This window comes from Microtus oregoni, unplaced genomic scaffold, assembly GCF_018167655.1.
Source record: "Microtus oregoni isolate MIOR12 unplaced genomic scaffold, Mior012 000011F_ref0000422, whole genome shotgun sequence".
Classification (NCBI taxonomy): Eukaryota; Metazoa; Chordata; class Mammalia; order Rodentia; family Cricetidae; genus Microtus; species Microtus oregoni.
In genome coordinates, this window is record NW_024543070.1 from 29,080,137 (window position 1) to 29,107,571 (window position 27,435).

General features: G+C 40.6%; 1 protein-coding gene across 1 annotated transcript in view; it reads right to left on the minus strand.

Moving 5' to 3' along the window:
- Positions 1–3,899: 3,899 nt before the first annotated feature.
- The window catches only part of LOC121453458 (polypeptide N-acetylgalactosaminyltransferase 1), a 46,448-nt gene continuing 22,912 nt past the window's right edge, over positions 3,900–27,435 (minus strand). Inside the window, exons 6-12 of the mRNA XM_041660257.1 lie at positions 25,225–25,395; positions 23,449–23,566; positions 20,977–21,157; positions 19,297–19,436; positions 11,125–11,223; positions 9,737–9,871; positions 3,900–5,254 (exon numbers count right to left, since the gene is read on the minus strand). Of these exons, the coding sequence (XP_041516191.1) occupies positions 5,108–5,254; positions 9,737–9,871; positions 11,125–11,223; positions 19,297–19,436; positions 20,977–21,157; positions 23,449–23,566; positions 25,225–25,395 (991 nt within the window). The 3' untranslated portion in view covers positions 3,900–5,107. The remainder of the gene's footprint in view (positions 5,255–9,736; positions 9,872–11,124; positions 11,224–19,296; positions 19,437–20,976; positions 21,158–23,448; positions 23,567–25,224; positions 25,396–27,435) is intronic.

Genomic DNA, 27,435 nt, shown 5'->3' on the forward strand with positions numbered 1-27,435 from the left:
TATAAGTCACTATGTGGGCGCTGGGAATCAAACCTGGGTCCTCTGAGAGTGTCTAGTGTTCTTAACTTCTGAGCTGTATAACCAGCCTAGAGTATCTTTTTATATATCACGTCATATCTTCTTTGAAAAGCAGAAAGCATATTTAAATTTCTTACCCACCCCAAAAAAATGGCATTTTATCTCCTTACAATCTAGATTTTATTATACTTCAGACACGAGCTCCTTACCAGATACACACTAACCTATGTTTTGTCCCATTCTGTGGAATACGGTGTCCTTCGCCCCCTCCCCGTGGTGCTAGTCATTGACTCCAGGGCCTCACCTATACTAGGACTCTACCCCCAGCTACATAGACTTCCGGTAGTGTCCTCAGAAGAACTTTTAAGTTTCTATAGAGTTCAGTTTGTCTCTTCATAAACATGAGACCGAAAACCCCACCACTTTTGCTGGAACTTCAGGGTTTTTTTTTTTTTGTTGTTGTTGTTTTTTGGTTTTTTGAGACAGGGTTTCTCTGTAGCTTTGGAGCTTGTCCTGGAACTCGCTCTGTAAACCAGGTTGGCCTCGAACTCTCAGAGATCCGTCTCTGCCTCCCGAGTGCTGGGATTAAAGGTGTGTGATACCACCGCCCGGCAGTGATTTATATCAAAGAAACTATTGCCTAATTGTTTTCTTTTGGGCTCGGTTGGTAGATTTGCCTTCCATGCACCAAGCTCTAAATTCAACCCCCAGTATTGCATAAACTTGGTACGATGATGCACACCTGTAATCCCAGCACATGGAAGTGGAGGCAGGAGGATCAGACTTTTAAGGTCACCATCCTCTTCCAAAGAGCAAATTCATGAGAAGCCTTAGCTTCTTTGGGTCCTGTCTCAAAAGATTTCTATAGACAGGGTTTCACTGTAGCTTTGGAGTCTGTCCTGGAACTAGCTCTTGTAGACCAGGCTGGCCTCGAACTCACAGAGATCCACCTGTCTCTGCCTCCTGAGTGCTGGGATTAAAGGTGTGCGCCACCTCCGCCCGGCTCATGGTTTTGTTGTTTTTAATGATATAAGATTACTTCTTGCTTAGTTGTCTACAAATCAGAAATCATAGAAACAAAATTCCATTAAATTATCTTGGGTACTCTTGAGAATCAACTGATTACACTATAGGTTTTCAGGACTGTCTATTCTGTTCAGTTAATTTTTTAGTATTTTAGTATTCTGGATCTGATGATTTTACCTAACAATTTTAGGATGCACTTGTCGGTTTCTAAAACATAAGAAAAAATGCCACTTGGGATACTTTAATAGGGTCTGCACTGAATCTGTAGGCCAATTTGGAATTTCTGTGGTTAAGCTTTCTGATTTGGTCTTATAGTCTGCCAACAGTGGCCAAAAGTCCAGTCACTAAGTCACTGCTGAGAATCCTGAACGGTGGAAAGTCAGATTCAGGTGTGTATCAAGTAAAACACAATGAAAAAATGAAGATTCCTCAGCAAAGAAATTAACTGCAGATCCCAGGGAGTCTAAAGGCAACAAGAGTCAGCTAGAAGAATCTGGGGACTGAAGAGGTCAGAGCCTGTGAGATTACATCCTCATTAAAGACAGAGCACTATCATTCCCTCAGGGATAGCAGTTTAAAAATAAAACAACATAAATCCCCACTCCGGGAATGGTAGTACATACCTTCTACCGAAACCCCTAGGAACCCTGTATGAGGTCCTGTCCCCAAATAAACAAGCCGGGCACACACCTTTAATCCCAGAACTTAGAAGGTAGAAAATCTCTGTGAGTTTGAGGTCAGACTAGTCTATAGAGCTAGTTCCAGGACAGCCAGGGCTACACAAAGAAATCCTATCTCAAAAAACAAGAAACAAATTAAACACACACACACACACACACACACACACACACACACACACACACTAAATGAAAACCAAACAAAACACTACCACTTCAGTTCCAAAAGAAAAATCTTATTTCCTGAATTAACTGCTTGCATTTTTTGCTAAAAAATCCATCCAACCATGTGGGGTCTGCTGCTATCATCTATTTATCCTGTTCTACTACCACACTTATTGACAAAAACTTTAGAGCAAATCAGGATGGGAACTGGAAAGCCTCCAATTCTATTTTTCCTTTTGAACATTATCTTTGTTATTTACTGCATTTCCACAGACACACACACACACCGATTCCTACAAAAAGCCTTACACACTTTTACCGTATGACTCTACAGACCAATTGTGGGAAACTAACGTCTTAGCATATGAAACCCTCAAACGAGTACAGTCTTCACTGTGCTGCTGCTCTCCGGTTCTCTCCGCATGTTGCTGTAGTTTTCAGGGGAGAGGTAGATAACCTTCTTAGACATCTGACTTCATGTATAAACCCTTGCATATCAGCCTCATACTCTGAATGGATAATTCTTAGAAATTTACTAAGCAAAATGTTCTTTAATACAAAAAAAAAAAAATCAGAGGATGGGAGACTTGCAAACTGATTTAATGTCCTAAAGGAGTAAAGCACTCTTCTACACACCTGCTCTAGCCAGCACTCCAGAAACCTTGGTTCTAGACGCCTTTCTTGTTTAAAGACTATGTCAGTCCTGAATCCAACTCACTTTGGTGTGCTTCTTGGAAGAAGAGGGAAGCACCACGTCCGCACAGAGAACAAGGACAGAGAAGACATAGCCTACATGACTGGCAGTCGGCAGCCTTGTCTAGCAGGACAGTAAGTGAAACAGCACTTACCAAGATACCAGTTAGAACTAAGAAACATTCAAACAGACTGTGACTGGTGTGGGTGGAAAGATCTGTGAGACTCAAATTGTCCTGGCCAGGTTTGCTGGTTCATGCTTTAATGCCAGTACTCGGATAGAGGCTGAGGCAGTAGGACTGCTTGTGAGTTTAAGACTAGTCTGGGCTACAGGGTATGGCCTTGTCTTAAAGAAACAAAACTTATCTTTATTTGTCATACTTCTAAATATGTCACTGGCAAAAATAAGCCCATCCTTATCCTTTAATTTTTCATTCCTTTTCTTCTCAGTTTGATTCAACAGAGATGAGCATCTGCTTAATCCACAAACAGCTGTGGTGAAAGGGTCCATTTTACCTTCAAGTAAAATCAACGGAAGGCACAACTACTCAGGAATATTTTATATTTCAAAGTATTTAGGAATATTTTAATTAGAAAAATAAAGGCAATGAGATTATCTATCAGGTTCTAAAAGTACCCATGAATTAAGTCACTCACATCTCCACTTAAAAAGTGAGACAAAATTTAAAATCACAATGCTGTTAAACTTTTACAATAAGGAGTAAGGCCATGCTATGCTAGGGTACAAAAATCTGTAATTCTGAGCATGAAAATAATTTATTAGACATCTGACTTTTCAAACATTGGCCCCACTGGAAATAGAATTAACATAGCTCACAGAGGAGAAAAACTATTCCAGCCAACACCTGCTTCATTTCAGACTTCCTGGGGAGTCTCTGCATCCTGGAGGACAGTGTTATCCCAAGCATCCGTATGTTCAATGCTGATCAAATGAATGAGAAACTGGGCAATGTTGCTGGTGATGTGACTTCCAGGACCATTCTTAAGCATAAGAAATAGGACTTCCTGCAGCGAGTCCTTGATAACCAAAGCACAGAACCCCCTTCACTATCCCTGACAAACAGGAAGCAGAGTGTATGCATACTCTGGCCAGAGGGATGCCATAGGAAAATGTCACAAGGAGATTTCTGTGAGACCAAACGTGAACTTTAATTAACATCATCTTTTAATAGGTGATTCTGTCACTAAAAATCAGAGAAAAGAAAATCAGTTAAGAAATGGAGTTAGGGAGAAATGCAGGACTGGAATACGGACTCAGCTGCACTTCCTTGGCTAACTCATTAAAAAATGCCAATTAAATATTTTCAGTCAATTTTTATTTTTTTTTTTTTATAAAAAGCAGCAAATCAACATCACAACTCAAACTTAATCTAAATGTGCACCTGACAGGGAAGCACATCTTTGTGTGGAGTGGAAAAGGTTTTCAAAAAAGCCCATCAGATCCACAATCTCCATAAACCCAAATAAACAACCACTCTTTGTAAGTTGTGCGAAGTGACTCACAGGAACTGAGGAGCTGCTGCTGTGGAGACAAATCTGGAGTCAGTAGCAGGAGTCTGGGGGTCAAGTTAAAAAGTTGAAAATGTGGTAAGAAACTGTGTGGAGGTTGGGGGACAGGGTAAGAGAGAGTCTGTAAGCCAGTTGACCCAAGAGCAACTGATATCTCTAACGTTTCAATTGAGACCAGGCATGTTAAATCTCCATTTTTTTTTTAAAAGAAGGCAATTAAAACTTACAATTCCAACAGACCACAAACCAAATAAAAATATTGTAAAAAAGAATCAAAACTATGTCCAGAGCTCCACCCCCATCTCATTTTCAGCACCCCAAGGAAAATAAAAGCATCCATATGACTATCACAGATGAAAACAAAATAAATGTCACTGGAATCATTTTTCCCCCACTGAGGTATAAAATCTATATAGAAATCTGATACTATAACAAATTGTACTTCTCATAATTCTGTTTTAATTTCCTTTAAACCCTGTTTGACATAATTTTTATTGTTGTAAAAATGTTTTCATGATTCTGAACCTGGTTCCAGTTCTTTTCCACTTACTTTTCTATCAATATTTAATATTTCAGCTACTGGTTCTAATCAGGAGATCTCTTCTTCAGGAGGCACACTCAGCCGACACGGCTGACGTGCACGACCGCTATGGAAGGTGCATCTATCCAGAGAGCACATTCTGCGCCTGTCTGGGATCGGAAGGCCACTCGCCACTGTTCTTGATGAAGACTCTTCAGTCTTGTAAACATCAGTGTGCGCAGTCTCACTACTTTGCAGTCTCACGTCCTGGGACAGGAAGGCTGGTTCACAGCAAGTGAAAAGCTAGAGGAGTCTGAGTTTTAATGGCTGATAAACCTTACATCCCACAGAAGAGGACAACACTTCTCCTTTTTTGCTACTTAAGAATGTGGCAGAAACGTATGCTGAGGTAGCCCAGTCAATCCTTATTTTTTTTTCTTTCATTTTTCTTTTTGTTGTTGTTGCTGTAAATTTGGTCTCAGAATATTTCTGGAAGGGTGACATTTCGAAGAAGCCACTGCTGGGACCGGCTTCCAGTGCAGTCTCTAATGCTGGGCACCTGGCTGTCCTCTTCCGTGGCTTTATCCAGGCACTGGTTACTGTTCACATGCTGCAGGGTTAATTTCTGAAAACAGCAGGGGAAATACACACCTTAACTAGAAAGTGGAGGAAAAAAATAACACCCCAGTCCCCTTTGGAGAACTGTACCACATCAACTAGGCTGGCCTAGAACTCCAAGAGATCCACCTGCCTCTGCCTCCCAAGTGCTGGGATTAAAGTTGTGTGCTACTGCCACACAGACTGCCACACACACACACACACACACACACACACACACACACACACACACACTTTAGCTTCCTTAAAGCAAAAAGAAAAATCCAGGCCAAGTTAAGTGACTACTGATGGAGGAAGGTCATTGGTTAAATAAAAAGAAACTGCTTGGCCCTCATTGGTTAGAAGATAGGTGGGAGGAGTAAACAGAACAGAATGCTGGGAGGAAGAGGAAGTGAGCTCAGACTCCACAGCTCTCCTCTCAGGAGCAGACGCCTCAGAGAGACGCCATGCCCCGCTCCCGGGCAGACATACGTCATGAAGCTCCGACCCAGGATGGACTAGGCTAGAATCTTCCCGGTAAGACCGGTGCTCACAGATTATTAGAGATGGGTTGATTGGGATATCAGAATTAGCCAGTAAGGGCTAGAGCTAAAGGGCCAAGCAGTGTTTAAATGAATACAGTTTGTGTGTTGTTATTTCGGGGCATAAGCTAGCCAGGCGGCTGGGGTGCCAGGGACGCAGCCCCGCCACCCTAATTACTACAGACTACTAACATTCCCTCGAACATATTTCCAAACAACTACTTCAATTTTTATTTCTCTGTGATAAGGCTGCTTAATTCTGTGATTCTAAACTCTAAGATTTTAGAAACTTGGGTCCTTCTAAAGATTCAAAACATAAGAATGCTGGTGTGGCTGAGACACACTACAATTAACCATAAGCCTAGAAATCAACTCCAGAAATCATCCTTGTGGTGGAGGAAGGGATTGTGGTATACAAGAGCATAGAAACCTAGAGAAGACTGGTTCATAGCCTAGACAACCTGGGCTTTCTCACTTGAAGATAAATATCACAATACAAGACACATTTTGAGAAGATTCTGGAAGGCAGTAACAACAGGTAACTATGTGGAGCCTCACACGCAAAGGACTGCCAGAGAGGGACACGGCTGTCCACCTTGGTGCTTATGTTTTAGGCATGAGACTTTCATGCTGATTTTTAGGGTCATTTCTAAAAGGCAAGACAAATAAGAGTGAATTCATAGTCATAATGGTCCAGAATGAATGTGTTCCAGAACAATGAATTACTGGTGTGTGGTGCATACCGAGTGATACCCTAGTGGGTCAGATAGCTACAATGCTAATGAACACACATTATCGGATTCTTTACTCCTGTCTTGATTTTAATGTGAATCTTTTCTCTGCAAGACCTTACTTAAAATGTTTATATATTTTGTCAGGTGGTGGTGGCGCATACCTTTAATTCCAGCACTTGGGAGGCAAAGGCTGTCTGATCTCTGTGAGTTTGAGGCCAGTTTGGTCTACAGCGTTAGTTCCAGGACAGCCGGGGCTACACAGAGAAACCCTGCCTCAAAAAACAAAACAATTTTAAATTTTACTTTATGTGTATGAGCATTCTTTTGCCTGTGTGCATGTCCGTATACCATGTGTGTGCCTGATGCCTTTGGAGGTCAGAAGAGGGAGTCAGATCCCCTAGAAATGGAGTTATAGACAGTTGTGAATCAGTATGTGGGTGTTGGGAATTGAACCTGGGTCTTCTGTTAGAGCAGCCAGTGCTCTTAACCACTGAGCCAACACTCCAGCATCTGAAACATCTCATTTTCATGATGTCTCTTTTAACACTTGTGTTAATTTAAAATATAACAGAAACTAGTGACTGCATCCATCTACTCTTTCTTCTAGTTCTCTATTACTCTGTGCCGTGTCCAAGTGAGACCTGGCAAATAGCTGTATACTGTAGATGTTACCATCACACTGACCCGAGGTTCTGTATTATCTACTTAATTCTCACAGATGCAGGAGAACTGAAGCTCGAGGACAGTGAGTGCAGCTGTGGCTGTGATGGTGCTAGCTCTTCTCATGCAGGTGCACACAGTCTAGCAGCCAGCGCTCAGGCTCTGCACGCATGCACTTCATTTCAGCCTTCAGTTCCAGCTGAGACAAAACCAGTGCAGGATTAAGGACGAGTTCAACATTCCACAACTCCCTATCAAGGTGGCACCTGTCCTGAGGCTCAAGGTCAAGATTACTAAAAAAACCAAATACAACAAAAACTGTGACTGGGCATTTAGTTTTTCCAAGACAGGGTTTCTCTGTGTAGCCAGGGCTGTTCTGGAACTCACTCTGTAGACCAGGCCGACTGCCTCTACCTCCTTCCTGAGTGCTGGGATTAAAGGCGTGAGCCACCACCACCCAGTTCCTTCCCAATTTCTAAAAACACCTCTCTTTACCCCCTTTTCTGAGACAAAGCCTTGCTATATGGAGCCCAGGCTGGCCTCAAATAACTCACAGTCTACCTCCACGTCCTCGGAGTGCTGTGATCCTAGGCCTGTGCCACCACATCCAGTTTCTAGAATCTGGAAATGCTCCATGCTGGGTACTCAAGTGCTCAACATCCAGACTGAACTGGTATTATCAGGAGGCAAGCCCTGCAGGAGACCTAAACACTGGGAAGAACCTTGCTCTAGACAAGGCTCGGGCTGATAGAGATGCAGAGCTCCAAGGCTCCAGTACTGCGCTTTGTCATCAGAGGACTCAGCAGACACCTAGGTAACACTGGCAAGTCTCCAGAGAGAACATGATTCTGGCACTGGGCAGGCAAGTGACACATTTTTAACTGCAACCCTTGAAGCAGAGGATAAAAGCTTTCATTACTTATTGCAAAGGCTACCTACATAATAGAAAAAATATTCATCTACTTCCTGCGTCCAATCTCTCAATGTAAATGGCTCTCAATCTCCATCGTATTTCAGAGGAGACAGCACAAGCAGTAGAAGGGAAGGAGCTTATTGTCATACTATACATTTTATAAAGTACATAATATAAACAAGATTTAAACATGCATGAACATGCAAATTTAATCAAATATAGTAGGGTACTGAACAAAGTATCTTGGATCAAGAACTAAGAATCCCGGGTCTGAGATCTAACTTAGACCATCTACCCACTGTGATACCAGGAACAATTAATTTTTACCCATGGAACAGTGTCCTGGATTTTAGCTCTTGGGTTCGTATGGGCTGCCCTCTGTCTCCAGAGCGCCCTCTGGAGTTTACTCAGGCTAGCCAGGCAGCTTGCTTTTCCCTTTCGTTTTCACAGTATTCAGAAATACTCCCTAGTAAACACCTCAATAGTTAGTTTTATCCTGGAATCTGAGAGAAACCAGCCTAAGACATAATTAATTTAATTTCTGGGAAACAAACTTTGCACAGTGATGTGAAGTTTAAACTTCACACGTGCAGTGGGTTCTTTGTAAATACTCAAAGGCCTCTCTATTCTCCTGCACCTCTAATCGACACTCACTTTGCAAATGTTCACTGAGGTAGGACTAGCCAACAACCATTTCCAATCTCTGGGTCTTGGTCATCTCACACTGCAAACATAAGAAAACCAAACACTTACTTTTCCTGCCTTCCTTATGGTTCACTATGGGACAAATCTACAACTCCCAAGAAATAAGCACAGCTTGTCAAGAGCGTTCCAGGAAAAACTTATTTTCCTGAAAAGAAGAGTAACATATCTGAGAGTAAAGCAGCCCATGGTCTTTTCTTTCAGAGCTGAGATTATAGTTAGCTTAAACATCAGAGTACGCTGCATGGGAGGTCCTTGGACTTTCCACAGGGCAGGGAACCCTGACTGCTCTTCGGGCTGATGAGGGAGGGGGAGTTGGTTGGGGGAGGGGGAGGGAAATGGGAGGCGGTGGCGGGGAGGAGGCAGAAATCTTTAATAAATAAGTAAATAAATAAATAAACTATATACAATAGGAACAGATATCAAGTATAAAATTACAAACAACATAAACAATATTAAGCAAGGAACACATGATAAATGTTTTAATAAACATTCTATTCTGCCTGTTCTGTCATAAAAACAAACAAACAAACAAACAAAAACACAAAAAAACCCCATCAGAGTACGCCTAATCTACACCAGAAACCATATACCTAGAGACTTGTGTAAAAAAAAAAAATATCTATTCAATGGAGCTACTTAAGTAGTTCAGTACTGCATAATTAATATACTGTCATATCCCAACAAACTGAAAATAAGGAGCTTTTTCATTTTAAAAGCTGTTAGTTGTCACACTGGCTATGTCCCTGGCACCTGCTAGAAAGAAATAGATATTGCACATTCTTTAAGGCAAGAGACAGTCACACTCACGATGGCAGCAGCACACATCCAGAAACAAACAGGGAATGTTTGGAATATCCAATGGCTATAATGACTGTATCAGTTACTATGAACCACACTAGCTATAAATCTGCCCATACGCTGTAGCTTCTATATCTATAGACAACTGGGGAACTCACCACTGGGTCATACTCCCAGAGCTGGTTGCCTTTTAGGTGGTGGCATTTGAGCATGGTAACTGGGCCATTAAGTTTGGAAACGTCCAAACACAAGTCATCGGTTCTAATTTCTTTGTTGGCAGTATAAGAGAAAACCTGAAAAGTAAACATAAACTTATATAAGTAAGCTTTAACAGTAAAAAGAAATTAGTCCGCATTTCAGATGCCCACATTTCTACATTTGTAGCCACGAGACAATGAAGACATCGGGAACAGTTTCAACAGAGGGATAATGAGCATATAGATAAAAACCGTAACTCCAAGTTTAAACTTTGCCTGGACCACTCTCAAAAGAATCTGCAACTACTTCAAGACACAGGATTCATGTACATTGTCACAGTAATGGAGAATGAAAAACTGAGAAAGCTATACCAATTTTACACAGAGGAAAGTAAAAATCCACATTGTTTTCTGGAGGCTGAGTGTATTATTAAGGGCAGTCATTTTTTTTTTCCCTAAAAAGGACAAAACAAATTTTGTGCTCAGTAATGTTAATTCAGTGGTTAAAGAGACCTTATAAAAATCTTTTATTGATGAGAAGCCAAGGACAATGGCACGGGGTTTTGATCCTACTTCATGTACTGGCTTTGTGGGAGCCTAGCCAGTTTGGATGTTCACCTTCCTAGACATGGACGGAGGGGGGCGGACCTTGGACTTTCCACAGGGCAGGGAACCCTGACTGCTCTTTGGACTGGAGAGGGAGGGGGAGAGGAGTCTGGGGGGAGGGGGAGAAGGGTGGGAGGAGGGGGAGGGAAATGGGAGGCTGGGAGGAGGCGGATACTTTTTTTTTCCTTTTCTCAATAAAAAAAAAATTATTGTTTTGCCAAAAAAAAAGAATAATAAACCACACATGTGTAATATAACAAAATACCTTTAAAACCTTTAAAATAAACACAACATACCTATCAGTAATAAAAAAAAATTATTAGAGGAGGCAGGCAGATCTGAGTTCAAGGCCATCATAGTCTATATTGAAAGCTTCCCAAGGTTACACACAGTGAGAGCTATATAAAAATAATACAGTATCAATCATTAGATTGAAAGCACCTTTCACCTAATACTTTTTTTTTTTTTTTTTTGCTTTTTCGAGACAGGGTTTCTCTGTGGCTTTGGAGCCTGTCCTGGAACTAGCTCTTCTAGACCAGGCTGGTCTCGAACTCACAGAGATCCGCCTGCCTCTGCCTCCCAAGTGCTGGGATTAAAGGCGTGAGCCACCACCGCCCGGCTCACCTAATACTTTTATTATTTTTTAAATATATAAAAATGTTTCCTGAATAATGTTATAGGAGTAAAAGAACAAAGTAAACCAAAATCGAAAGCTGTTTGCAAAGTTTAGTAAGGATACTCACCTGATTGCCTCCCATACCGTGACAATTGAAAATTCCAACCTTTTCATTCTCTTTTCTAGCCATGTTATCTAGACACTGATTTGTTTCCACATTTCGTATCTGTGGGACGTGAAGACGTCAGGAGTTAGACATAGAAGCTTAACTAAAGGAGAGGTGCATACAGATAATACCAAAAGCCAACCCTTTATTATTTCTTTTTGTTGGTTTTTTGAGACAGGGTTTCTCTGTGTAATTGCCCTAGCTGTCCTGGAATTCACTCTGCAGACCAGGTGCCTCCATCTCAGAGATCTGCCTGCTGGGATTAAAGGTGTGCACACCTTTAAATGGTGGCATATGTCTTTAAACACAGCACTTTAGAGGTAGAAGTAAGCAGGTCTCTGTGAGTTGGAGGCGCCTGGTTTGCAAAGTGAATTCCAGGACAACCAGCTAGGGCTGTTACAGGAGAAACCCTGTCTTAGGGAAAGAAACAAAAAACAAAAAAAACTGTGCACCACCACACCCAACATCTTTTATTATTTCTTTAGTGGTACTTATGGGTGCCATCAACAGTTGTCTAAGTGGACTTAGGGCCCACACAATAGGAGGAAATTCATATTTGGTACAATAAAATCCTAGTCACTCACACATAACTAATGAAGTCATGGATCTTAGAGGAGAACCTATGACTGCGATTTTTCTAAACCAGTATAATTCTAGTTGCATTCTAAATATTTATCCAGGTAGCTCTCAGTCCTCATTAAAGAAGTTTCTTTTTGAAGCAGATAGAGACTATCACAGAAAGCCACAACTGGTCAAAATACTGAGAACAGAATGGAATGCTCAGCCTCAGTCGATAGAACACAACCCCTACAACAAAGGCTTAGGGAACATCATAAAGGAACAGGAAAACTATAATAGCCAAGGATCAGGGTTTCTGCTTCAAGACAGTGTCTTCTATATATGACAGGGAAGTTGCACCAATGAAATCTCAACAATATGGTCACCTAAACATGACTTGCATAGTAACACCACCAGTTGGCATGCCAATGAGGTGTTTACATAAGAGGATAGGGGAAATATCACAAGGTCCCACCTATAGATGAAAAACTATAGGCAATTAATGGCTGTTATGAGAAGGAGAATCAGTTTTTTCCAGGGACAAGCCCTCGGCTTATTCAATCCCAGTCAGTCAGTCCTAGACAAATGTATATGAGGGCAACAGCAGACTCAAGTACGGTATATGTGTATATGTGTGTGTGTGTGTGTGTGTGTGTGTGTGTATGTATGCAACAAGAGTTAAAGAGGAAGAGGTTTCTAATTTGAAAGGGAAATGAGGGGGGTGACACAGAAGGAGCTGGGAAGAGAGGGGTGGAAATGATCCAAATAAAGTACTTATTTATACATCAAGGGTTCTTTAATTTTAAATTAAAACTTTTATTTGTTCTCATTTCTTTCATTCTTTCACTGCTCCTTTAGGAATTACATTCAGTTCAAAATAATTCTATTTTCAGTAATAACTTAAAAGCAATTTTACAACTCTTCAAGGACACAAGGTGTCCCTTTTGACAATCCAATCCCCCTGATGACTCCTCGGCAAACTAAAGATAGACATTTTCTGGCTTGTGTGGAAGCAGCCACATGATGGTGCGGATTTCACTTTCCATTAAACATTAATCCACTCCACAAAAACAGTTTAACTGTGTCATCAGAAGAGAGACATCTGAATGTCTGTAAGGCACTCAGACTGCTGCTTTATATGAAGTGGATGCCAAGGCAATGTGAGAACCATCAGAACTGCCTGAATCAGTGTCTGCTCTGCCTTAACACCAGCTATCCCAGGAAGGTCAGGGTCCAAATCTGTGGTTGCTTACAATAGTCAATGGATTAACAACTATTAGCTATTATGAGGAAACATAACATTATTTTGGTTTCAAATTCTATAGTATGAGTACTGGAAGGCAGACTTGGTTAAGACAGACATCTTAATAATCATGCCCCAGAAAAGACCTGGCACAAAAGGACCACAGGCTATGTTTCTGAGGCAATGGCAAGAATAGCAGATGGTAAAGCCTATGCCACGTGCGAAGCCAGCAGATAAGAAGAGGTCAACTTGCCTTGGCAACCATGTTCCACGGTTTGGACATGTATCACCCTTTAATTTGTTGGAACTCAAGCCCAGCTAACAATGTTTGGGCATTGTCTAAAATTGGGTCAGTTCAAAAAAAGAAAAGAAGAGAAGAAGAAGAAAGGAAGAAAAAGAAAGAAAGAAAGAAAGAAAGAAAGAAAGAAAAAACCAAACAAACCACCTTTCACTCCATAAAGGAGTGGCTGCTCCATGTCCTTCAGAGGCACGTACTTAACCTAGATTTTACTCACTCAAGGGGAGAATGTGCAGGAAGGGAGAGGGTGATGGGTTTACTCACTCACCAGCATCAGCTCCCTTCCGGGACCTCTGTACTCAAACAAGTCTAGGCTTCTGTTTGCCCTCTTTCCCACGCCTCTATCACCAGCAGCCCCCGCCTTACTCTCAACCAATAATCTGTATTCACCTGAAGTCATTATTTAAGAGGACTTCTCAAGCATCCACATAAACTACCACTCTCATCTGACTTGTACTTGACTCCACCTCTCCTTTCTATTCTGTCCCAAGGGATGAACTGCCTGTGTCCCATCCTTTACTCCCCTCAGTGCTGGATCCCATCTCCTAACCATTTAGGGTCTTTCTCTTTTTTGTATAACATAAAATTTACCACCATAGCCAGTTCCAAAGAGTCAGTTCAGAACTGCTAAGTCCATTCCCACTGCTATGAAAAAGGTCTCTAGAACCTTCCCAGTTTATAAACCTGAACCACTTCAGCCACTAAACAAACCATTTTCCTACCTCTATCAGTCTGTGGTAACTACTGCTTTCTGTTTCCATGCACACAGCCACTATAGCTCTTTCCAGAAGTGAAACTACATTATGTTTGTCGTCATTCTATTTCACTTAAGCAAAACGTCTTCAAAGTTCATTTATGAGGTAATGCATATATGTCAGGATGTCTATCCTTTTGAAGGACTGTATGTACATACAACTTTCTGCTTATCATTCCATCATTGGATGTCTGGGACACCCAAGTTGCCTCTGCCACTTAGGTTGGGTCAGCAGAGCTGCCATGAGCATGAATCTCAGAAGAGGGAACCATATCCCTTGGGAATGGAGTTACAGATGGTTGTAAGCTACCATGTGGGTGCTAGGGACCAAACCTAGTCCCCCTGAAAGGGCTTAAAACAATTGAACCAAACTCTGTTCAAAACTTTCCATCTTTTAGCATCACTCCTGATTTTATAAATGATTAAGGTCCTCAACCCCATTCTTAAACAAATTTCCTTATAAGTGGGTAAAACATGAAACCACCAGAACCCAAACATTCTTAATAAAGCCTCGAAGAATCCTGGCATGACCAAGGCCCCAGGCTGCACCAGACCCCAGAAACTGACTGTGAAAAACTCAGCACACACTTTATTTTCATAAAAGGAAAATAATCTCCCCTTCCCCATATTATCCTCTAGCCATCATCTACTTCTCTGCATTATTTACAGAAAAATGCCTCGCCTTGCAAGACTGTGCACATTCAGGCTCCACACTTGTATTCTCCCTAATACTCTCCATGGGCACTCTCGCATACTGAGAGTACTAACAGAATCTCCCTAATCTTCCATACTCAGGTTATGCTTTCTCCATAGTAGTCACATAGTTAAGCACCTACTTTTTGAGACAAACCTTTCACTTAAGTCTCTCAAACATCATTCTCCTGGTTCTCCTTCTGCTCTACTTTTTAGTTTTCAGACAGAGCCTCATTATGCAGCTCTGGAACTCACTACATAGACTAGACTGGCCTCAAGCATGCAATCCTGCCTCCGTGCTCCCAAGTATTAGGATTAATATCCATGATTTCCAAACTGTACCAGATGCTTATGGCTGTGTTCTCTTCTCACTTGATCCTCTAAATGGTCTGTGTGCGTGTACAACGAACGATACAAGCACATGTGTGCATCAAGACTGGAAAGTTCACACCTACCGTGGTGACAACCTCAACTGTCCATCTTCACTCTGAAATGAAGTCTTTCTTTCTTCCTTGCTATTTTTTACTGCATAAACCAGGCCAACTGACCCAGGAACTTTCAGGGATTCTCCTGTCTCTGCCTCTCACCTCACCACACTCACGCTCAGCTTTACATGGGTTCTGAGGATCTGAACTCAGTTCATGTCTGTGAGGCAAGCGCTTTACCCACTGGGCCATCTTCCCAGCTTACCCTCATGGTTTTGTCCTCATCTTTTATTACCTATATATTTGTTTTTTTTTCTAGACAAGTAACCTCCCTACTATTTCTGGGACATGCCAAGTTCATACTCATCTTAGCAACCTTTGTACTCATTCCCCCATTGCTCTGAAACGTTAACCTAAGCAACACTTGGCTTAGTTATTCTTTCTTCAGGATTTTGCTCACAAATTACCTTAAGGGTGCCTTCCTCAACTACCTATGTAAAATAGAACAATTTTCATGCTCACCAGGCATCCTTGTTCTCATCTGTTCTTGCCACTATCTGACACACTGTATATTTTTAATTTTTTTCAAATAGACTATAAGATCAACAAAAACAAAATTTTACGCCATGTTGCATTGTGGGCACTCAAATAGTTGTTGAATGAAGAAAAAACCGTGAAGAAATTACAACCTCCTACAGAGCTGGGGTTACATACCCTGAGTGTCAGGGAGGATATGGCTGTGGTCTTTCTGACAAATAAACTCATGTCAGCTAATGCTTACAAAAGGAAATCTGTCACAATTCAACTTCTATTACAAAACAGGTTTCTCCCTCTATTTGGCTTTATAATTTTTTTCTATAAGCTAGATTTAAAATAAAGTCCTAAATGTTCCACTACTACAGTGGAGGAATGGTGGTATAAAGGCAAGAACAGGCAGCATAGACATATTTCAACCCAATGGAAACTGAACTTTTTGGGAGGATGTGATGGTTTGAAAAAAATGGCCCCCAAGGGAGTAGCACTATTAGGAGGTGTGGCCTTGTTGGAGAAGTGTCACTGTGAGAAAAAGCTTTGAGGTCTCATATATGTTCAAGATCCCGCCCAGTGTCTCAGACCACTTCCTGTTGCCCATGAGTCAAAATGTAAGAACTTTTAGCTCCTTCTTTAGCACCATGTCTGCCTGCATGTTGCCTTGCTTCCCGCCATGATGATAATGGACTGAACCTCTGAACTGTAAGTGAGCCACCACAATTAATGTTTTCCTTTATAAGTGTTGCTGTGGTTATGGTGTCTCTTTACAGCAATAGAAACACTAATTAAGACAGAGGAGAAAAGGGCGAAAGTGTAGAATTTACACTAACAAGTAAAGGGAGTAAGGAAGTTGTTGGAGGAAGCTGTTTGTTCCTGGCTGCCCACACTTGAAATAATCACAAAATTACAAAAATAATTATTTGCAATACTGGTTGGCCAATAGCTTAAGCATATTTCTAGCTAGCTCTTATATCCTAAACTAACCCATCTCTATTAATCTGTGTATCACTAGGTAGGCAAGGTTCCGGTGGGCTCCGGCAGAGGTGTCTGTCTCCTGTGGATGGCTTCTCCCTGACTTCGCCTACTCCCTCTATACATCTCTTTCAGCCTGACTTTACTCTGTTAAGCCACTGGTCAAAGTAACTTCTTTATTAACCAATGGCAATAAAAAATATTCACAGCATACAACAGGAAGTAAAACAAGTTAAATTTTTACCAACTGAGGAAAATGCTTCAATAAAGGCTCAAGCAATCAAAGACTACCTGGAACAATAGGTAAGGATAAGGAATACACCAATGATTGCTCCTAAGTGCATACCTCAGGGGCCAGAGAATAACTCTGTCCAGTTTGTGAGCCATCTGGTCTCTAGGACAACTGCTCAGCCCAAGCACCACAGTATAAAAGTGACTCAAGGTGGTAACGAAACACAAGCAAGGAATCAGACTAGATTTACCTTGGCACCTCAAAGAACCTTCCCTTTGTCCTCTTTGAAATCTTTCTGTAAACACAATGACTATAGGATCTCAAGAAGGTTGCCACGGGGGCCTATGCCATGTAAGGTGTTCTAACTTCCAAGACTGTCTACCAGCCTCCATCGAAGGAGTTTTAGAGGGAGGAGGAAGGGAAAAGGACTGACTGTACTGTGAAGGGAGAGGTCCTGTGTCCTGGAAAAGACACAGAAAGGTAGGCAACAAAGAAGGGCAAATAACCAAAAAACATTTGATGGTAAGTCCTATAAACATAATGCTATCAAATCTTGACCACAGTAATTCCCACTTACAACTGACAATAAAAACTCTTTTGAGTCACAGTCCAGTAAAAACAAATTCTTTTAATATACTTAATACATTTATTCCTAGATTATTATTATAAGAGGCTAAACTGATGATAAATCTATACTAGGCTGTTGAAAATTACTGCCTTCAACTAACAAATAGGACCTTGATAAGTTAGAAGATTACAAGAAAAAGATACCTTACCAGGTGGTAGTGGTGCACACCTTTAATCCCAGCACTTGGGAGGCGGAGGCAGGCTATGAGTTCAAGGCCAGCCTGGTCTACAAGAGCTAGTTCCAGGACAGGCTCTAAAGCTATGGAGAAACCCTGTCTCGAAGCAAAATAAAACAAAACAAAAAGAAACCTCAAATCTTTATGGTTTAATAGGCTGTGGTATTCGACTCTAATGAAGGAGTAGTCCAATGCTTTTGATTTAACACTGGGGGTGGGGGAATCTGAAAAAATGGTACAGTACTTGTTAAGTCCTAATTCAGTGACGCACACACGAATCTCTAGGGTGGCCATGGAAACAAAGACATGACAACCACTTAAGAAGAAATCAAAAGACGAGAGTAAATTTGAATAAAAAGAAATGGTCCATTTGAGGAAACAGAGTTACTAAAACTACGTGGAGATGGCTGGTTTTCTTCCAAGAGAAGGAATAACTCAGGCTCCAGAAGAACTTTCACTTAGAGGCTGAACTTTTAAACAAAGGATGCAAAAAGATCAGACATCCAGTCTAAGAAATCTGAATTTTTGCGGGGTGGGGATGGGGTGGGAAGAGGACAGGGGTGTGGGTAGACATGGTCTCTCTATTATATAGCTCAAACTTACAGAGATCTACCTGCCTCTGCCTCCCAGTGCTCAGATTAAAGGCAAGTGTCACCACACCCAGCTCTTATCTGAATTCTTAAACACAGAAAGGAAGTTTGGCTAGGAGTCAAAACTGATAGCTAACTGGCATTAAATAAACAGGACACAAGAATGTTTTACTGTCAAAGTCATTATAACAGAAGCCAAGATCTTTTTCATACTAGAGTCCTTAGTATGAACAGGCACTGAGATAAAAAGGACAACTAATTTGCAAATTTGTCTTATCTATAAGTATTAATAAGCCAATTATTTCAAGAAAAAATAATACTGAATTCTAAAGAATCATCAGAAACAAATATGCTTTTCAGCATTTCCCCCCACTTCCCTGTTTAAACTATGAAAACTTAAAATTCCCAAAGGAAAATAAACATCCATCCACTTACATACAGAACTGTTTCAACCTTCCTTGTCAAGTTAGCTTCACTCTGAAATTTCTCAGGCTTTGATTTGGACTAACCCATGGTTATTCACTTTAGAAGTACAGGTTTCAAGGAAATGGCTTAGCTTGTTGTTAATATAAGTCCACCGAAGACACTGCTACATTGTAACAAGAGTCTTCTTGGTAATGGTTCAGATGGTTCTTAGTTTTCCTGTGGGTACTGGGACCCAAACCCCAGTTTTCTGTAAGAACAAGTAAGCCAAGCAATCTCTCCAGCCCTAAGCATCTTTATTTTAATAAAACATAATGTGATAAAGATGTAGTAAGATTTTGCTGAGGAAGTGGCTCAATGATCAAGCATTTGCTTATCATGTGAAAGTTCTCAGGGTTACTTCCTAGTACTGGGGTGGGGGAGCCAAGAATTTAGTAAAATTTCATATTATGAGGCAGACTCCATTAATTAACAAGAACTTATCCATACTTGAGGTTAATACTTTATAATATCAAAGATAATTTAAGAACCTAGACGTTAGAAGTTTTAACTTTTAAATAACTATACAGAATAAATATATTACACACACACACACACACATTTGTTTTTACCTCTCCCAATGAGAAATAGTGACGTGGAATTTGAGAATCAGGGTAAATATTTTCTAGGTACCAAGAGAAAGGTTTGCATTGTAGTTTATGTCTCAGACCAAGTCTTGATGATATATCTCCATAATCTACCTTTGTAACACCTGTTGAAAGAAATAATTGACTGATTTATTAGAGTTCTATCTGGTAACACACGTCTACCTATATGCGCATTCTCACAAAGCAACTGAATGGGAAGCAGGATTATCAGGTGATGGATGACACTACAGGTGATGCCATACGGACCACCTTCCAAAGGAGAAAACAGGACAAGGCATTAGCGCGTATTTTGATTTTATTCAAAGGAAACAAATTCATGTGAAAATGTAACAAATAAAAATATTAAACAACAGTTAGTCACACAGAAATCAGGAAACTTAAATGTATATTAAGGTAAAAATAAAAAAATTGCCAGACAGTGGTGTGCAGGCCTTTAATCCCAGCACAGGCCTCGCGGTTCTCTGTGAGTTCAAGGTCAGCCTGTTCTACAAGAGCTAGTTCCAGGACAGGCTTCAAAGCTACAGAGAAACCGTGTCTCAAGAAACTGAAAAAACTACGTGGCACAAGTATTAAATAGGACAACTACACCCATCAGCTTTCTCTCACAGAATTTGCTGGACTTTGCTCATACCCACTGGAGTCTTGAAGAATTGTAACTGAACAACCAAGGCAGAATAGTAATGATTTCAGAGAGGCATATCTCTGGGAAGAAACAGACATACAAAAGCCCGATTAACAGAGCGAATTCTTAGAAAGTCTCTTGAGGAATGCTGTAGCCTCTGCATTGGCTATGTGACGAGAGATGGTTTCATTAAAGTCTTATACAGCAGCACTAAAGGTCTGCTTATGGAGAATGCTAATAACTTGCTTCTGAGGTGGTATTGTTCTAGGGACAGGGGATGTGGCTCAGTTAGGAGTACTTAACTAGCATATATGAAAGTCTGGGTTTAGTCCCCCAGCATCACATAAAACATGTATGGTAAAGCAGGCAGGCACACTTGGGAGATGGAGGCAGAAAGATCAGAAGCTCAAGGATATCCTCAGCTACACAGTGAGTTTGAGGCTAGCTCGGGATACATGAGCCCGTCTCTACGTACATATATAAATCCATAAATAAGTACTGGTATTTTTTTTTAATTAATTTATTTATTAAGGATTTCTGCCTCCTCCCCGCAACCGCTTCCCATTTCCCTCCCCCTCCCCCGATCAAGTCCCCCTCCCTCATCTGCTCGAAGAGCAATCAGGGTTCCCTGACCTGTGGGAAGCCCAAGGACTGCCCACCTCTATCCAGGTCTCATAAGGTGAGCATCCAAACTGCCTAGGCTCCCACAAAGCCAGTACGTGCAGTAGGATCGAAAACCCACTGCGATTGTTCTTGAATTCTCAGTATTCCTCATTGTCCGCTATGTTCAGCTAGACTGGTAGTACTGGTATTTTTAATGTTGGCTAAAAATGCCAAATGTCCAGAGAGTGCTTTGTCAGCTAGGAAAATGGCTGAAATTTAATAAGATGAAATCTCAGAAATGTCAAATGCTATAGTGAGATAAAAAGAAAATTCTTTCTCTGATTCTCTCTCTCTCTCTCATATACACACACATGGGGGAAAAACGTACACTTTGTATATATCATGCAAAGTATACTAACCTGGAGAAATTATATAGAAGAAATTCTTGAATTCATCCATCCATACTTCTGCAAGCCGTCTATTATTTTTATTGATAATCTGCCCTGTCCCTCCTGGAAACGTGTAAGGTGTAGCTTTACGAAACACATGACCAACGTGGGAACAAGTCACAATTTCCAAAGTTCCTCCACATTGCCAAATCTGAAAACAGCAGGATGAAGCTTAGTACCTACTTTCCAAAGCTGCTGTAGCATTCATGTGGTATTTTTTTTTCAATTGAACAGGGGGGTTGACTTTTAATTTATAGCCTTGAATGGAAAATCTGTAGTTACTGATAAATTCTTCCCAATATGTCTATAAACTACCAAATCTGAACAAAAGAGTAAAGTGGATTGCGTTGGACATACAGTTTAAAATTCAGAACACAAGCCTGCCTGTGGTGACCTACACCTTTAATCCCAGAATTCAGGAGGTAGAGGCAATGGACCTCCATGAGTTAAGGCCAGCCTGATCTACATTGTGAGTTCCGGGCTAGCCAGTGCTACATAGTGAGATTGGGTCTCAAAAATAAACAACAAAGCTCAAGACTCCGAGATCCTGCTTTGGTGTACAGCCAATACTTCCCAGGGACCAAACATTTTTTCAAAATTTTGGTCAAAATCAGATAAAATACAAACTAGACAAGCTATGATGAACTACGCAGGAAGAGTGAGAGACACAAGAGCAACTCCAAATGCAGGTGACTCACAGCATCATTAACTCACCCCGCTCAGGCTCAATCAACCCTTGTCAACAAGGACACACCACTTCAGGAAATGTTCAGTGTCACTTTGTTTTGTGTGTTTAACATGTTTGATGTGGCTCATGATTTAACACTCACCACACACACCCATGATCAGGGAGTATTCAGCCAAATTTGTTTCTATTTCTGTCTCTCCAAATTTGAGCCACTACTGACATATCACACAGAACAGACACCAACCATGATTCTTCAACAAGACAGAGATAGTATGTTCTGATCTATTTGTCCAATCAATAAGACACATGGACCAAAAGAAAAATTAAGTATAGGTTTATAGTCTTAATTCAATGCAATTGTTTCAAAATACAGTTTTGTACTATAAAGGAAAATCTCATATTTGCAATTGAAACTCACATTTTGAAACACTGCTGGCTTTGTTAAATAGTATGTCTACCTTCAGGTTTTCCCAAGTTTATTCAGTGTTAGCGTTAGAGCTCAGTGAGATTTCCCGGAAGCTCAGGTTTCATCTTTTACACTTAGGCAAAGAGAGTCTCTAGAAGCAAAGGAGCTTCCTGCTTCCACTTGGAGCACACTCAGTGCATCTCTACTGATTGCTGCGTGTCAGAAGCTGTTTGGCAGCTTGTGTTACCACCTAACATGCTGATTTAGTGGACACACAATGAAAGGTCAACTAGGCCGATGAAGAGTCATTTCAGAACCGCTTTGTCTTTTTCTTCCTTTTTGTGATGTATATGTGTGGTTGTGTGTGTGGTGGCCAGAGGGTAACATCAGTTATTTATCTAAATCACTTTCCTTATTTTGAGACAGGGCTTCTCACTGAAACCAGAGCTCACTGATGTAGCTATGGATTCTACAGTCTCTCTGTCCCCAGTACTAGGATTACAGTATGCATTGTTATGCCCTGCCCTAAAAAATAAAAACATTGGCGCACGTTTTTAATCCATTGGGAGGCAGAGGCAGGCAGATCTCCGTGAGTTCGAGGCCAGCCTGGTCTACAAGAGCTAACTCCAGGACAGGCTCCAAAGCTACAGAGAAACCCTGTCTCGAAAAACCAAAAAAAAAAAAAAAAAAAAAAAACCCAAAAAACATAAAACTTAAGCATTTAATTGATGTGGTACATATGTCAGAGGACAACTTGTAGGAGTCAGTTCTCTCCTTCTACCATGTTGGTCCTGGAGACTGACTCAGACTGAAGGAAGTGTCTTTATTCACTGAGTCATCTCAGCAGATCCATGCCTAGCTTTTTTTTCGGTAGTAGCTAGGAATCAAACTCAGACCTCCATGCATATGTGGCAAACACCTTACTGACTGAGTCATCTCCCTAACTGCTGTCACCTTTTACTGAAAAACATAAAACTAATAAGGTAACCACATTTAATAAGAGAACAATTTCAATTAGGTAAGAAGGAAATAACATAATGTGAAATTATGTTTTACAGTTAGGTACCAAAGCAGCCCATTTAAATTACAAATTGTTTCTATTTAGTTGCTGAAGTTTGAATTACTTTCTTAAAAGAACAGAAATTTAACAGTTAGGCTAGTAAAGCTAACCATGTTATAATTTGTTGAAATAGTTTTTAATAAATCATCCATAGTGCCATCATAGGCTGAAGGTTCTGGAGTCAGATTAGACTCACTAAATTTTATTTCTTATATAGACAACAAGAATAATGAACACATATTTGTGGTTAAGTAAAAGATTTTATATTTTTTGTCAAAGGGAACTTACCCTAAAGGAAATTTCTAGGTTTTCTCCTCCCCAAATATCCATTCCAGCATCATATGTTCCAATTTCCTGAAAGTAATCTCTGTCTATTGAAAAAAGGCCTCCGGCCATTGTAGGTGTTCTGAAATTCAATCATAATACTATGCCATTAATTTTAGTAATTTAAAGTTGATAATCAGTGTTTGTTTTTAGAAGTACTATAGTTCTACAGCTGTTTATAACTACAGAATAATGCTTACTCTTACCCTCTTCAGAATGCTTACACCCTCGGGGACTGCTGTGGCAGACACGATCTGCACCCTGCTCACGCTCTGTTTAATCCTAAATATTTCCTGTCCGTAGCACTCTTCCTGGTCCTTGGTGCCGACCGACTTTCTAGCTCAGACTCCTTAAATTGAATGTTTCTCATAACCTTCTCCATTTGACCAGGTATTTGATTCCAAAGTCCTAGCAACTATAAAGGTAGTTGATAATTTTATTCAACTAGACTCAGGTTAGGGTTAAAATGCCAAGTTTTAAAGGGTGGCAAATACTGCAGAAATGGCAGGTTGAAAGATTAAAGTTAAGACAGGATGAAAACAAAGACAGCCTTTCCTAGGTCTAGAGAAAGCATAAAGGAGGTGATGCAGTACAGAGAACACACTTCTTCTAAAGGGACCCTAACCGCCTGTGGTAGGTTTTCTGCAGAAGCCAAGTCCAGGCATGCACAGGGCGGGGTGGAAGAGAAGCATGTAAAAAAGCAGAGAAATGATCATGAGGGAGGATTGAAAGGGACAGGTAGCAGGGGTTCCAGTTAATCACTAATTTCCATGAAGGGTCAGTATGAAGGGGTAAAAAAACTCAATCCACCAAGAGAAAATAATTAAGTTCTTGGATCCAATATCCCATAAGGTTCCTAAGTTCAGAAGTCACTGACATGTGCTCTTCCAGGATTCCCTAGGACAGCAGCGTTGTCTGTCCAGTGAAAGCTGTAATTCCCAAAGTTCTCAAATATCTAAGAGCTCTTGATTTAACACTGAACTGAACCGAGAGCCTCTTGGAATGGGTACAGATCTCAAACTGGCTCTGGAAAAGAATGTATTAAGTGAAAAAAAAAAAAATCTCTTCAACTTCTCCAGAATTGGATTTGAATTCATGGGAAAATAGACCAGAGATGCTTAAAATAGGAGAAAATGGAGTTAAGAGCTACAGAAGTGGAGGCAGATGCAACTGCGATAAATACTAGGATGGTTAGGAGCTCAAAGTCTGTTCCATGCCCTTACCAGATGATTCTTATGCCTTCCTGTCACCCATGATCAAGTACAGTAAAAAGAAAAATACACATAAATGAAAATCCCTTTATACACTGCTAATTCTAGTTATTTTAAAAAATTGTGTGAAACAAGCTTTTCTAACCTTACTGTCAGTAACTACCACCCAGACATGGTACAATGAGAGCCGCAATTCTGAGATGGCACTTTAACATAATGCCATGGTAACTGAGGAGCAGCTTGACTTAAGCAGCCTGAACTTAGAAATTTGTAATGTTTTCATACAGGAAAGAAGGAACATAGGTATGACATCATTTTTCTTGTAGACTGGAGTTCACAGAATGAAAGAAAATCTAACTTTATTAACTGGAGGAGAAAAATCCCCTTTAAAAATAGATATATGTAAAACACAGTTCTTGACTACATACAAGGTATACGATTGCTAGGTGTTTCTCAAAGTACACTTTAACCCAACCGATGAAATGTCACAACTCTCTGCACACTACAAAGGAAACGTCTGACAAATCACCTGACAGGGAGAGTCCGGTCACCTTTCCTTCTGTCCATTTCTCTTTGGGGGACAGGATACCAACGAAAATTGAGCTTCCAGTTGAATCCACCATAGGTCATGTCAGAGCCTGCCATGTACTCAAAAGTATCATCGCTGATCACATCAATGATAGGACATACCACTGTTCTCCTGATGTCATAAAAGGAGATTTTAAATCTTTCAAATGTTCCTAACTATAACGACCATACAACAAAACAATTGCAAAATATTTTTCCTGCTACAACCTATACCAAACCAGTATCATATTCATTTGCTGGCTGAGAACGTTGTCCTTTTGCATTTCTTCTTTTACACAATTTTTTTTCCTATTTGCCACATGGAAAATATTATACTAATGACTATACATTTAATCACTTTTAGACAAAATTTTCCTTTATAAACAACTCTGTCACTTCTGTTCTTCAGTTTTTGCTAGTGAGAAATTGAGTATTTTTATGTATGTAATCTTCAGGGAAAATGTCTAGCACAGATGTTACTTAAGTCAGCATTCATTACTGTTTTCTAGTCCTGATATATACATATTCCTCACTGTAATGCTATCAACTTTGAAGCTGATTTCTTACACTTTAATTAATTAAATTATAATAAATAAATAAATAATAGCTCAGGACTTTTTGAATTTACACACACACACGTACACACACACACAAATTGTGCTTGCTCGATTGGGTTTTGGTTTTTGAGTCAAGGCCTCTCTCTGCAGTCCGGGCTGTCCAGGAACTCACTATGTAGACCAGGCTGGCCTCAAACTCAGAGAACCTCCTGCCTCTGCTTCCAAGTGCTAGGACCAAAAATGTGTATCGCCATGACCAACTGAAATTGAAATTGAAATTTTTTAGTTACTAGAAGGGAATTCTTTTCTTTTGGGTTTGTATTTCTTCATATAGACTGATCACATATTCAGGTATTTTCCAGTTGGCTTAAAGGAAAAACACCCCCCCCCCCCAAAAAACACCCAAACGACAACAGCTCTTTTGAAGGAAAGTGTCCCAAATATGGTCGTTCACAGATATAGTTTATAGGATGTGATATCATATCCATTCTATTGGTATTTAAAGAAGGCAGTGGTGATGCACGCCTTTAATCCCAGCACTCAGGAGGCAGAGGCAGGTGGATCTCTGTGAGTTTGAGACCAGCCTGGTCTACAGAGTGAGTGCCAGGACAGGCTCCAAAGCTACAGAGAAACCCTGTCTCAAAAAACCAAAAAAGAAAAAAGAAAAAAAAAAAAGAAGATGAAAAGAAGTCTTTCCCATGGATTGGTGAGATGAGATGGTTTAGAGGGTAAAGGACCTTGAACTTAATCACCTGAGTTCAGTTCCTCTGATCAACACCGTAGAAGAAACACCTTGTTTTTCTAGAGGTCAAAGTTGTCCCTTGACCTCTACGTGAGTACGTGGCTTTTTTTTTCTCTGTCTCCTCCGCTCCCCACCCTGGGGCCAGCAAGTTGGCTCAGTATCTAAAGGTGACTACTTCCTAGCCTAACAACCAGGACTCGTGTGGAGACAGAGAAAAATCAACCCCTGCAAGTTGTCCTTTGACCTTAAACACACACGCGCAAGACACACACACTTTTTAAAAATTTAAATCATAGGTCTTTACTAGTTTTTTTTTAATTAAAATTACTCTAGCTTCATAAAAATAAACAGTTAATTTGTTACTTTTTCTATGTTCCCCTCAAACATTTTGGTGGGAGCACGTCCCCTCTTACACACAGGACTCTGCTGTGTGTGATCCACTTCTCATTCTCACTGAGCGGAAGTTTCAGCGTCCCAGCTTTGCTCCTGTCACTCTCAACTCGTACATTTATCAAGGGACAGTATCCCAGAATTCAGCACAGACACCACAAATACCAGCTGGCCTCACTGAGTGGACAGCTTTTTTGCTCTCACTTTGTGATTGTCTGTCTTTCTTTCTTTCTTTCTTTCTTCTTTTGTGTCAACTCAATAGTGAATTTTTTTAAAATCTGTTTTTGAAGCCAGGCAGTGGTGGCACACACCTTTAATCCCAGCACTCCAGAGGCAGGTAGATCTCTGTGAGTTTGAGGCCAGCCTGGTCTACAGGAGCTAGTACCAGCACAGGCTCCAAAGCTACAGAGAAACCCTGTCTCAAAAAAACGAAAAGTGAAAAATAAAATAAAATTAATTCATTTAAAAATCTGCATTTGCCAAG